Source organism: Glycine max, chromosome 8, assembly GCF_000004515.6.
Source record: "Glycine max cultivar Williams 82 chromosome 8, Glycine_max_v4.0, whole genome shotgun sequence".
Lineage (NCBI taxonomy): Eukaryota > Viridiplantae > Streptophyta > Magnoliopsida > Fabales > Fabaceae > Glycine > Glycine max.
This window is the reverse complement of record NC_038244.2, coordinates 35,550,139-35,564,498: the sequence shown is the minus strand read 5'-3', so window position 1 is coordinate 35,564,498 and position 14,360 is coordinate 35,550,139. Positions and strand designations below refer to the sequence as shown.

At 32.6% G+C, this 14,360-nt stretch overlaps 1 protein-coding gene across 1 annotated transcript; it reads left to right on the top strand.

Annotated features, from left to right (window-relative positions):
• Positions 1–11,772: 11,772 nt before the first annotated feature.
• LOC100789784 (uncharacterized protein At5g65660) lies at positions 11,773–13,256 on the top strand. Its single transcript, XM_003531922.5, has 2 exons — positions 11,773–12,193; positions 12,663–13,256. The coding sequence occupies exons 1-2, from the start codon at positions 11,972–11,974 to the stop codon at positions 12,840–12,842; spliced, it is 402 nt and encodes a 133-aa protein (XP_003531970.1). The 5' UTR covers positions 11,773–11,971; the 3' UTR covers positions 12,843–13,256.
• Positions 13,257–14,360: the final 1,104 nt, after the last annotated feature.

Genomic DNA, 14,360 nt, shown 5'->3' with positions numbered 1-14,360 from the left:
GAGTGGAAAAATAGGTTAAGGAAGAAAATAGATTGATAGGACTTACAAGGAGGTGGAAAGAGGGGAGGAAGGTGGATGAGAAGGAAGATGGAGAAACCCTAGCGCAGAAACACGAGAGGTTGGCACAAAGAGCGAGAGGGAGAGGGAGAATAGAGGGAGGCGCGAGAGAGTAGAGGGAGATTTTAAAACAATTGAAGATCTTCTAAGATAGTTTGATAAAACTATCTTAGAATGAAATCCTTCTAAGACGGTTTTGTAGACGATTTTTACAAAATCGTCTTAGAATGATTGTATTTATTTACAAAAATGTCATCACATTTTTTTCTAAGATGGTTGATTATTAACCGACATAAAATCAACATCGTAAAAATTAATTTTTCTAGTAGTGATGTCATTGATCTAACAAAATTGAGTCAAATAAAAATACATGTCAGCTCGTCTGGCCCAAAAAATACACTAATTTAAACTTTAAATTTTGCTCAAAGTGAAGTGAGAGTATAGAAATTAATTAAAGGGCATGCATGTGATGTGACCAAGAACAGAAAATTGCCCCCTTGGGGCACTTTTAGAAACTATTTCCCCATATGGGGCCGTTTTCAAACTTTTTCCGCTATGGGTCTATTTTACACGTGAATGCATGCATGCACAAAGCAAACCGCCAGTGGAACTGGCGAGTTTGCAGTGCCGTGAAGGACTTGCCATCCCCATTGGCGATTTTGCCATGCATGGGGAACTGCCAGTCAAACTGGCGAGTTCCAACAGGTAGGTGCAGGCTCAGTAGGGCTAGGTGCAGGTTCAGCAGGGCGGAGGGAGGTCAGGCCATGCAGGAGGGACGCAGAGCAGTAGTAACTCGCCATCCCTATTGGCGGTTTGCTTTGGGGGAGGGAATCGCCAGCCTGGCTGGCGATTTGTGGACAGAATGGACTCGCAAGTTGCACTGGCGAGTTGCTTTAATTAAAAATTCTGGCGTTATAAAAGAAGAAGCTCCATCACTCCACAGCTGCGTTCCCTGCATTGCTTTCTTCTTCTTCATACGTTCCTCCACTACATTGTGTTCTTCTTTTTTTGTTCCTACTAGGTGCTTTTTCTTCTTGGTAAGTATTTTTTAATGGTAACTTTAAATATTTGTTGTGTTATATATATATATATATATATATATATATATGTTAATTTTAGTTTATATATGAAAATTATTTACGTTAGATTTATTTATCCTCTTTGTAGGACAGTGCTTCCTTCCTCTTCCTATTACGTGGTTTCTCTCTTCTTGGTAAGTGTTTCGCTAGGGTAGTTTTAGTTAATTTGATAATATTATTTTCTTTAAATTTTGTAAATTAGTATGGTATTATTTGTTTTATATGTATGTGCTAGGTTTATTGATGTTAGGTGGTACTTTTAAATTTTAAGTAGTACGTTGAAATATTAATATTATTTGTGTTATATGTATATGTTAAAAATTTTAGTTGGTATATTATTATTTGTAAGTTAGTTTTAGTTGATTTATTAATATGATTTTGTTAAGATTTTTTAAATTTGTATGTTATTATTTGTGTTATATATATGTTTATGTTAATTTTAGTTCTTATGTTATTATTATTTGGTTTAGATTTATTAGGTTTGTATGATATTATTTGTATTATATATATGATATTTTAGGTTTAATTAGAATGTTAATATTATTTAGTTTACTTATTTATAGTTTTTATTGAAATATATGATACATTATTAATTTTATATATATACATTGTTTAAATTTTTGATTCCATAGTAATTTTTTGATTTATTTTAATTTTTTTTGTATAATATATGTTATTTAATTTAAATTTTATTAATTGGAAAAAAAATTTGGTCATTTATTTAAATTTATGTAGGTATTTTAATTTTTAATTTTGTTATTTGTAGAGTATTTTAGTTAGTATTTTAAGTTTTATTGTGTTAAATTTATGTACGTGTTTTAATTTTTAATTTTGTTATGTACGTATTTTAATTTGGTCATTTATTTAAATTTATGTAGGTATTTTAATTTTTAATTTTTTTATTTGTAGAGTATTTTAGTTAGTATTTTAAGTTTTATTGTGTTAAATTTATATACGTGTTTTAATTTTTATTTTTGTTATGTATTTTAATTTGGTCATTTATTTAAATTTATGTACGTATTTTAATTTTTAATTTTGTTATTTGTAGAGTATTTTAGTTAGTATTTTAAGTTTTGTTGTGTTAAATTTATGTACGAGTTTTAATTTTTAATTTTGTTATGTATTTTAATTTGGTCATTTATTTAAATTTACGTACGTATCGTATTGTTGTGTTATATATATATATATATATATATATATATATATATATATATATATATATATATATATATATATATATTGTTATTTTTAATTTTGTTATTTGTTCAAATTAATGTATTTTGTTATTTATTCAGATTTTAATTATGTGATATGTATATTTAATTGATATTTTGTAAGTGTAGTTAATTTTTTTAATGTAAAATTTTTTATGTCAATTTTTTGTATTATATTTTATTTTACAGTATCAATGACATCTTCGTCGTCATGTTCATCTAGTATACAAATTAAGTCTGGTCTAATAGATGGAGACGTTTTATGAATGCAAGTTAAGCATGTTTCAAAACATGTTTAGAATGGGGAAGCAGACAGAAAATTACACATCAGACGAGCTGTCCCCATTTATCAAGGACAAGAAGAAATACCAGAGGAAATTATTTCTCTACTTCGGCAATTTGGTTTTTATTGGATAATGAAGATGGGCTACCTAAAAATAAATGCATCATTAATTACTGCCTTGATTGAAAGATGGAGGCCCGAAACACATACGTTTCACATGAGATGCGGAGAGTGTACGATTACTCTTCAAGACGTCTCTGTATTATTAGGTCTGCGTGTTGATGGGGCACCATTAATTGGTCAAACTAATCTTGATTGGGTTGAATCATGTGAAGAATTGTTGGGAGTCAGACCACAGGAAGGTGAACTTCAAGGCAGTGTGGTCAAATTAAGTTGGTTGGCTCACCATTTTTCACAAATAAATAACCATGACGGTAACGTAGAACAACTATAAAGGTTTACCCGTGCATGGATCCTTAGATTCATAGGAGGTGTTCTATTTGTTGACAAAAGTAGCAGCAAAGTATCGCTAAGGTACCTCCAATTTTTACGTGACTTTGAATAGTGTAGCACGTATGCATATGGCGACCTGCCGTGCTTGCTTTTTTATATAGAGAGATGTGCAGCGCCACCGATTACAAAATAAAATCGATCGGAGGTATGTGCATCTTAATCCAAATGTGGGCATGGGAACGATGCACGACTTTGGCTCCAAATAGGACTCCTCCTGTAATAGAAAATAAAACACTCGGACATAGGTTAGTTGTTTAAAAAATAAGATTTCATTTGAAAATAATTAATAATGTAACGCCACTGATGATTTCATATTTTTTTGTAGGTCGCTGCGACGTGGAAATCAACATATTGGCAATGATGATCTGATAGTTTTCATCGCAAATTGGATATCATGAAACGACATGAGGTAAGAAGATCGTTATGTATTCGTTAAGTAATAAATAAAATGTCATGTTTAAGTGAAAATTAACAACTGTGTTATTGTATGTAGTTTCTGTGGGAGCCTTACACAACAACTGTTATGTCAGTGTTGCCTCCAATTTGTTTGGTTGGTAGTGTAGCGTGGTGCGCGGTGGTGCAACTCATTTGTTTCCATGTTGTTGAGTGGCACTAACCCGATAGAGTGTTGCGACAATTTGGAATGCAACAACCTATTCCCGAGTGTCCTTCGCAATCACTGAATATCCATGGCCTAACGCAGAAAGGCAAACAAGATGAAAATCGGTTCCAGCTGTTGGCCCCAATGATCAATCAATGAAACAATCGAGCTGAGTTTAGGGTCGACGTTTATCCTCGACAGGAGGGCCTATTGAGTATTAACTCCAACTACATGGTCTGGTATAAGCGAAAAAGAAGATGTTTGTCGACCCAAAGAATTCAAACACAACTACATTGGTATTTATTTCTTTTTGAATATTTAACTTCAAATTATTTTTTAAAGCATCGGCATTAATTTCCTGACCCTAATAATTGCAGGCTCAAGTTGCAGAGACATTACAGTATATGGTGTCACCACAAGGGAGGAACACATGGACAGTTGATGATCTCGTGCCTTATATGGAGAAGATAACGATTTTATCTGAAGAGCAAGAGAGAATCATTGAGCCTGTGGCACATGGTCCAGCATCAGAGCGTCGATTTCCACCACAAGAGTTTCACATGTTTCAGTCAAGTGTTGAAACTCGGGGTTTTGGTAGACATAGGCAGGCTGTTGAAGCGGAAGAATTTTCCCAACAAATGGAGGAGCGTGGCCATGGAATGTATTACACGCCACCAACATTTTCTCAGTATCCTTCACAGATGTACCAGTATCCTTTCGAAGGTCATGACACTGATATGTCTGCAAGCGAACATTCGTTTGGTGGTGTTGCGGAAACACATCCTCATTATTTCATGGCCGACTATGACCCCTTCACAGCAACATGATGCCCCAATGGCAACACCTAACGCCCCATTAGCTCCGCAATGGAATATACCCAGAGCAATACCTGATATGGGTGACTTATTAGGTGTTGATTTGCGTCACGAGTTTTCTGCTGAGGTTGAGCAAGTAGAAGCGGGGAGACAGCGCGGCAGAAGAAATCCTGATCGTCAAGCCCGAAGATGGGATCGACCATGGGGCACATCCTCACGGCATCACAGACACCATAATGAATGATTTTGATGTCTCTGTTTAAATTTGTTGTTGCATGTTTGTAATTTGAATTTGACACTTAATTTATCGTATCTCATTTATTAAGCCTTACTAATGGATACAGTTTATGTTGCGCATTAAACTAGAATAATAAATAAAGTTTTAAAAAAAACTAAAGTAGACAAACGAAAATAAGTAATGGTACTAACTAACAATGAACACCAATTTCAACTTCTAAATGTAATTTTATTTCATTACATGCATCAGTCTGGACTTTTTCTACCTACCTATTTGCTCAAATTATAAGGTTCCTCATTAGAAGCTGCATAGATTTCAAGGGTTAGCGTTTACGATTTATGGCTTACGCCTAAGGTTTAGGGTTTAGGGTTTAGGGTTTCAGGTTTGGGGTTTATGGTTTAGGGTTTGAGGTTTGAGGTTTAGGGTTTGAGGGTTAGTGTTTAGGGCTTGAAGGTTAGGGTTTGTGGTTTAGGGTTTATGGTTTAGGGTTTAGGGTTTAGTGTAAGGGTTTAGGAGTTTATGGTTTATGGTTTAGGGGTTAGTGTAAGGGTTTAGGGTTTAAGGTTTAGGATTTATGGTTTAGGGTTTGAGGGTTAGCGTTTAGGGTTTGAGGGTTAGGGTTTGTGGTTTGGGGTTCAGGGTTTACTGTTTACAGTTTAGGGTTTAAGGTTTGAGGGTTAGGGTTTTGGGTTTTGGGTTTACGGTTTCCGATTGAGGGTTTATTGTTTAGTGTTTAGGGCTTAATGTTTAGGGTTTAGGATTAGGGTTTAGTGTTTTCTGCGTAGGGCTTAGGGTTTATGGTTTAGGAGCCATTAAGAGACTGCTACATTCCAAAATAACTAATGTTAAAGAAATAACTAAAGTATACAAACCAAAATAAGTAACGTTTCTAACTAACGATTCCATTGAAGACCACAAAGTAAATACATTCAAGACAACTTAAACCAATACATGTCACTCGTGTAGCATACATAAATCAATTAAATTAACAACTCCCACGGTCAGATTGTATTGGACATTGACGCCTGTTGTGCCCTTCTGCTCCACATCTACTACATTTTTGTCGGTGCTCAGATGGTTCGAGCCAATCCATCTCATTCCTTATCCTTGTTGATTTAGGCCGACCTTTCGCACGAATTGTAGTTGGGTCAAGGATAAGTGTCCATGCGTCATCAGAAGAAGAATAGTCACTTCATTCCCAAGAGGCCACCATTGTGCGGAGTAAGCTTTTAAGATGTGCTCATTTGTGTAAACAACATCTATATATTGGTAGTAGTTCATGCTCACGTAACCACAAGCTGCAATAATGTGTGAACATGGATAGTGAAGCGCAGAATACCTTCCGCATTGACAATGATGACCATTCAAGTTAACTGCCCACTTTTGTCCGCCACGTTGCGTTATAGGGTTGAAGGTCTCCTCTACTTCAAACCTTGTGGAGTGGATATCATACACGTGAACGATGTGCGAACAAGCTTGTTCTTGATTTTTCTAAGTTCTTTAACAAGCTTAGAACAATATACTTGTCCTTCATTTAACTGTCTTTGGGCTTGTCGGCCACGATTAACAAAGTACTTTCGACACCTACTGTATGTTGATTTAACCAACGTTGTTATGGGTATGTTGCGACAATTCTTCAAAACCTTATTGATACATTCTGAGAGATTTGTTGTCATGTGGCCATATCGACGTCCTTCTCTATCATAAGTCATCGTCCATTTTTCCTTTGAAATACGATTAATCCATGTTGCTATAGCTGGACTCAATTGACGAAATTTTTCTAAATTTTGATCAAAAATGTGCTTACACGGAGTGTAGCCTACATAAAATTTGTTTGGAACAACAATTTTAAGTATATATGAAACTTAAATTAACGTGACCATCAAAAATGAAATCTTACCCAATTTCTTCAGCATTTCTTTTTGTTTGGCATTATTGAATTTGCGATTGAAATTGCTTGCTATGTGTCCGACGCAGTAAACATGATAACCGTGGTGAGGTTGCCAACCAAGTGCTTCGTTAGCCACAACAGACTTTATACTCGCGTGACGATCATATATGAGACAAATACCATTTTTATCTATCATGTGTTCACGCAAGTGTGCCAAAAACCATGACCACGCTGTCAACGTCTCACCTTCGACCACGACGAATGCTAAAGGAAGGACACCACCATTTCCATCTTGTGATGTGGCCATTAAGAGGGTCTCACGGTATTTGTCGTACAAATGTGTGCCGTCAACTTGTATGATTGGCTTACAATACTTGAAAGTCTCTTTACATTGACCAAAAGTCCAAAACACTCTATGAAACTGACAGTGTTTGCGACTAACCGTATTCCCAATAATAAAATCGTCATGTAGTATTTGAAAATATGATCCAGGAGAATGATTTTGCATGTGTGTTAGTCACGACGACAGTTTCGCATATGATTCTTCCCAATCGCCATATTCTATTGCAATGGCTTTTTATTTCGCCAACCAAGTTTTTTTGTACGACACCTTGTACGCAAATTCACTGTTAATCCTCTCTTGAATCAAAGAAACTTTTATTGATGGATCTTCTCTAATCATGTCTGTCAATAGAATAACAAAATTTAAATGACAATTAACGCTAAAGAATAGCATAATATGAACATAAAATACATACCTACTACACAAGTGACAATTAAATCTGAATCAAGCTTCTCGTGATCTTGGGTCATGGTCATATTGAGACATGTGTGTGGTCCACCCCATTGTGCGACTTTCCATGAATCAGTTTTTTTTAGATAAAATTGACCTCATATAGAAAGGGCAAGGACACTCTGCGCTTTTATTCAAGCAACAAACGACATACTTGTTCGATTTGCTTTCAACCACTTTGAAACTTTGATGCACCTTCATAACATATTGTTTGATTGCATTCTTGACCGCATCTTTACTATCAAAATCCATGCCAACATATAATTATTGGCCAACATTAAAACTCGATGGCATCTCCAAACCACAAATCTCCTCCTCATCAGGATGACTCCAATTGATATTATTATAATGCAAAACATCATTCCAAAATGGATTTTGAATTCCTTGTACACCTAATACTCCAAAAAAAAATTCAAATCATACTTATTTAGCATTAAATACAATTGTCGTCAAATAATAAATGTATTGACGTATTTTTTTAGAGGAAATTATACCTTCTGCTGGGTGAACAATTCTTACTGGTTGAATCATGTCGGTGACTTCATCGTCTGTATCAGATATACCGTCAATACTATCATCTTCGTCTAAAGACTATTCCACGTATGAGTTGGACACAAGATAATCATCATCATCATCATCTTCATCACCATGTAAATTGCTCACATTTCTTGGCGATTGCACCTCATTATTAGATAAATTATTTCCACATGATGTAAGAGAATTTGCAGAATTAAACATAGAACCATCAGCCACATCTTTTTCTATGTACAATTCTAGAACTGATATTTGATCTTGTTGTTGAAAACTTTCGAGCATGGTTTCAACATCTTCGTCATCACAAATTTGCAACGCAACATATTTTCCAGACACTAAAAATCTACAACTGATAGCACAAATAATTTCATTATTTTCTAACTTTACCTTATCTCCAATTTTTTCTTCAACGCATTGAAACTAATTCCACGTTTGATCTGAATCGCTTTTTTATTGCCTTCAAATATTACACTATCATTTTCTTCATATACCCTTCCATTGAAATACAACACTGTTATAACCGAATTCATGATGTACCTACAAAAACAATATTTTAAATAATTAATTATAATAAATTCAAAATAGTAAAATGTAATCACAAAAAAGTCCCTTTAACGCAACTTGACATTAAAACTTTATTCTATAAAAAAATTATTAACTTTAAATATTTTTTATGGTAAACACTTAAAAAAATAAACGATTCCAAGGTAGTAATTTTAAAGTCAAAATAAACCATAAACAAAGTTAGTATTATTTATAAATAATTAATCTTAACAATAATAACTTCAACATACTTACTTCAAATAAATATAATGGAAAAAAATTTAGTTTTAAATACCGTTCAAGTTGAACGCTCATAAATTTTTAACACACACCAACAAACCATGAACATCAACCTAATCTAATTAAAAAATTACTACAACTTTATATTAAAATAAATTTCCACACTCAAAATACTTACTTCAAATAACTATGATGCTACAAAAATTTTTACTTTTAAACACTTTTGAAAGTACATGCTTGATCAAATTTTAACACACTAACAAAGCATCAACACCAACCTAATCTAATTAAAAATATACTAAAAATTTCATATTTCAAATATTTTATCCGGACTCAAAATATTTTCTTCAAATAAATATGATGACAAATTTCTTTTATTTTTGACACACACGAACAAGCATATCAAATATAAAACTAATTTAATAAAAAAATTAATAAAAACTTCACATTCAAACTGTTCTAAAAAATTACTTAAAAAAATTTTGATACAAATTGTTTGACTGGAAATTACGAACCTTATGACTGACAAATTTAAGCCTCAAGAAGCAAATTTCAAACCTTATCCGAACAAATTTAAATCTCAAGAACAAGAACAGTCACAAGTTTTCAAAAAACTAAAATCTAGTTTTGAAACACACTAAAACAATTTTTCAAACACACACTAAAACAATTTAGAAGAAACAGGTGCGTATATAAAGGCCCTAAATTGCCATCCCCATTGGCTATTCTCTTGTGGCTAACTCACCACTGGTAATGGCTACTCCAGTGCCCTAACTCGCCAATAGCAATTGCAACTTGCCTTTAGCCTACCATCTGAAAAAAGCATGTCTGCCAAGCCTGCAACCTGCCACCTGAAGCCTACAACCTGCAACTTGGAACTCGCCAGTTTGATTGGCGGTTCCCATGCATGGCAATATCGCTATTACCATTGGCGACTCCTTCGCAAAAAACAAACCGTCAGTTCCACTAACAGTTTGTTTGGTACATGCATGCAATTTACGTATAAAAGAAACCCATGAAAAAAATAATTAGAAAATGACCCCATTTTAAAAAATTGTTTCTAATAGCGCCCCCAAACAGGGAAATTTGCCACAAGAACGGGGGAATTGGGAAGGCATAAGCCATAAATAGAAAGGGGAGCCATTTATGGCCATAAGCATGCAGCCTTTCATGCCTCCGAATAGCCGCATTTCCTTGGTTTCAATTTGATCTTCTTCGCCGTTCATGTTCCCACAAGTTTCTTGCCTGCCACTCCGCTTCATCTTTCTTTATTATTCTTTTGGTCAAAATTTTTCCATTTCTATACTCCATCTTCAATAAATTATTATCTCATTTTATACTATTTCCCACCCTCGACTTATGGACCTATCCCATCTTCCTCGATAATGATGTTAATCGTCTGCAGTCCACGCAAAACATTACTCTTGGTATGATTTGTAATCTAATAGTCAATCCTTTTAAATTATTTTAACTGTAGTTTAATAGTATTCATAATTTATAATGCTAATGTATTCAGTATTTTCAATGTGTCCAACTGTCCATGGATATATACCACTCAAAAAATATTTTTAAATTGTTTTTACGGTTAATATTCAATCTTATCTAATGTATGTATTCAATATTTTGAACGAGTGTCCAACTGGCCATGCATGGATACTACTAATAAAAGTAAAATATAAAGTTTTGCAAAACAAAAATTTAAGTAATGATTTCTTCTTAATTATATTATCCTCTTACATAATAAACAAAAAGTTAATGTATTTATATACTTAAAAAATATTAAATTTTTATTTAGTAATTATGTGAATTTTTTCAAAAGAAATTAAAAAAGATTTTTCTATATCTAGACTATATGTATCTTTTATGGAATTATAGAAGATTTAAATTGTTGTAAAAATATTTATATACCAAAAAATTAAAAAATAATTTAATATTTGATTTTATATATGCACATAAACCCATACTAACTTTTTTGTATATAATAATTAACCAATTATCATATGGACTTTGATAAATACAATTTTTTTAGGGAGTGTACAATGACAATGAGGATCAAATTTAAGTATTCATACATCTACCTCCACTAGGTCAATCCTAGTGGGTTTGATATATACCAATTAATCATTACATTTATAAGCTATTTTGGATTAAAGTAAAGAATATCTCAACTCACCGATGAAGGTGTTAATTTAAATAATTAAAAGAATTTAATATTTATCAGCATGTAAATACACATTAAAATAAACTATTCCATGTTTAATTATAAAAGAAGAAGAAAAAGTTAACATCAGGTTTTATGACTCACTTTAATCATATAAACTCACACATATGATAATAATCTATAGGAAAATTATAAATTTATATGATAAATATATTAATTTTTATGATAATTATTACCTTAAAATTATATCAACAATAATTTTTTATGTATAAAAGTCGAACAACTTACAAATATCATGTTTAACGGATTGAACTATATTTTATCAATATATTAATAATAATTTCTGATTGATTTGTGGTTTAATACGGACAACACAAAAATATTAAACCCATATTTATAATCTATAATAAAAAAATTAGATCTCAAACTCAAAGTGTTCGTATTTTAAGTAACTCAAGAATTAATTCGTTTAGTTCTTAAATATAAATTAATCATATTAAAAAAATACTTATCTTATGTACGATTAATATTTCTGACAATAAATTTTTACTATTTGTGGCTAAAATAACTTTCTATCGTGCTTAAAATAAAATAAAATTCCCCATTCATTTATATTAAAGAACACGTCAAATATTCACCGTAAGAAAAAATTTAAGAAACTACAGTGCAATCTCGGGGCGTCGCGGCTCACTGGAACACGTAATGTTTGTCAACACACTAGTAACCACCACAGAAAAAAAACACCAATGGTGGTTCCCACATTTCTTCCGTACTATGGGCATGACTCAACGTGACTTGAGATTTTGAGAGTTACCAACTTGAAATTGCATCTTTACACGTATCCTCACCCATTCCTTGCTTGCTCTTTATAAATGCCCCCTTTATCTGCCTCCAAAGTACAAAAAGAACTAGTACTGCTTACATTCACTTCACTTTTCTTCATCTCAAATTTCCTTTGTTGTGTTCCTCACACACATGAGTGTAGGAACAACATCGTTTGGGCATTGTTATGATGGAGAACCAGAATCTTTCTTTGCCACCCCACGTGGACGCATCTCGACCGTCCCTTGGGTTCCCTTTGGGCACTGTCCTTCTCTTGATCATCATCTTCACCTTCAGTGGCGTCCTCTCTTGCTGCTACCATTGGGATAGGGTCCGTTCCTTCCGTCGTTCTTTCTCTCATTCCGACCCCCAAATGCCTTCCTCACCCACCAATTCTAAGCATTCCAAGGTATTTAAACAACTCCCAATTAATTTTTTCTATCATAATTGTTTTTAATCCCTGTAATTAGAATTTTTTATTCTATTAGACTTTGAGATACTACGCTCACAAGTTTTGATTCTTTTAAGTCGACTCGTAATTAATCATAAACCTTACATTTAATAACATTTAAAGTTCTTCATCCTTTCAAAGGATATACTTTGTAAAAACTAAACTAAATTCTACATGTATTGTTGATTGCGCTGCACACCCTATGTCTTTAGGAATAATATAACCTATGATTTTTCTTTTATTATTACAAATGGGATAGTGGTGTTACTATTTATTATCATCATAAAATCCATCAAATATTAGTTATTAATTTTATTAGTGGAGAAGATCGAATCTAGAGTATTTTTTCTTTTTTTTAGTCATCAACCCACCTTATAACTCCAAGATGTGTTTATTTCTGATATTTTTTTTTATTTTATTTTGTTAGGAATCGAAGGAAAACAGGGGGCAAAGCTTGCCAGTGTTGATGCCAGGGGATGAGGTGCCAAAGTTCATAGCCATGCCGTGTCCGTGCCAGCCTTCAAGACCAGAAAACATCGTTGTCACCGTCGAAATGGAGAAGCAGGCGCCCAAGCCCCCGCAACTACCTGTCCCTTTCTATTTGTAATTAGCTATTGCCAAGGTTCTTCTCCACAACCGCAATTTTCGGCAATATCAAAGATCGCGATGTATCTTCTGAAACCACAATATCATAGATCACGACAAATTAAACTTCTGAAACTTAAATTTAAAAAATCTTGGCTAGTTGTGCTACTGCTTCTCATCACATGTTGTGCTAGTTGCCATCATTTGTTGTAATGTATATTCATTGTTCACCGAGTGTAAGAAAAAAAAAATTCAAAATAAGAATAAGGGATAGGTAGGGTTGCAGGTCAATTCGTAGATTTTGAGGTCCATTTCATTTGATTCAATCGATCCTTCTTGTGTAGTATGTAAACAATTAAGCAGTTTCTAGATGGTGGATATTGCATCGGAAACAAAATCCAATTTGGTTGGCTCTTCTTGAGTTTGACTTGAAAAAGAAAGTACTAGATATTATTGCACACAGTTGGTTTTTATATTTTCGTATTCAAATTATGGCTTATTACTTATATAAGATATTTTTTTTTACTGCAACTTATATAAAATATTTATGATTCACCGAAAATAAAATATAAGATATTTATGTATCAACATATCGTCAAATTTAATTAATGAAACTGGTTTTGGAAAGATTTTTATTTGTTGTATTTTATAATTTGGAGCGTTTGGATATAACAAAGTCATTCACTTTGTCCTTGATAAAACAAGAGAAAGCCTGGGATTTATTTTTTATTTTTTTTCATGACTTTCTTTGATCTACTATGTATAATATCGCGTAATATATTTTTTTGTTCGTGAAATTCTTTAAAACTCAAGCTCTTGATAGGAACGTACAAACTAAACAAGCTCTTGATTTTAGAAAGATTTATATTTTTGTATTTTATATTGTGGAACTTTTGGATACATAACAAAGATTTTGTCCTTCATAAAACAAGAGAAAACCCGAGATTTTTTTTTTAAAAAATTCTTGACTTGTTGGAACCTATTGTGTCTATTTTTTAGGTTAAAGACCATAGATGTCTTTCAACTTATTGATTAAAGATTAATCTTATTTATAATAGATGAATGTATTGACTTAAAAGAAAATTTTAAATACGATGAGAATTAAATATTTTTTTTACTAAATAAATTATTCACTTATGTGATGATAGTACACTACTATTAATCCTTTGAGATGTAATCAACTATATATAATATCGCATAATATTATATATCTTTTGATTCGGAAAATTCTTGACAAATCAAGCTCTTGATAGGAAATATAAACTAATATTCGGAGGCGTGTGTGCAGGTTCAAACTCGAAATGGCTGCTTAATTAATTGCAAGCACTTGTATGTATGATCAGCCTATGTCCCAATTAGGGTCAAATCCAAGGATAAAGTAATTAAAACATTTGTTTTAGGCTTCTAAAAAATTAGGCCAAAAAAAATATGTATTAATAATTATAATACTCATATTTTCTTATAATACTCATAAAAAATAATATAGAAGAAATATAGTTTTAATTTTCAAAAAGACTCATAATTTCATTAATTATTTAGT

Excerpts from the sequence above, each read along its gene's own strand:
- LOC100789784 (XM_003531922.5), top strand. The coding sequence starts at position 11,972 with ATGATGGAGAACCAGAATCTTTCTTTGCCACCCCACGTGGACGCATCT. Across the intron at positions 12,194-12,662 it reads CCAATTCTAAGCATTCCAAG|GAATCGAAGGAAAACAGGGG; the intron begins GTATTTAAACAA and ends TTATTTTGTTAG.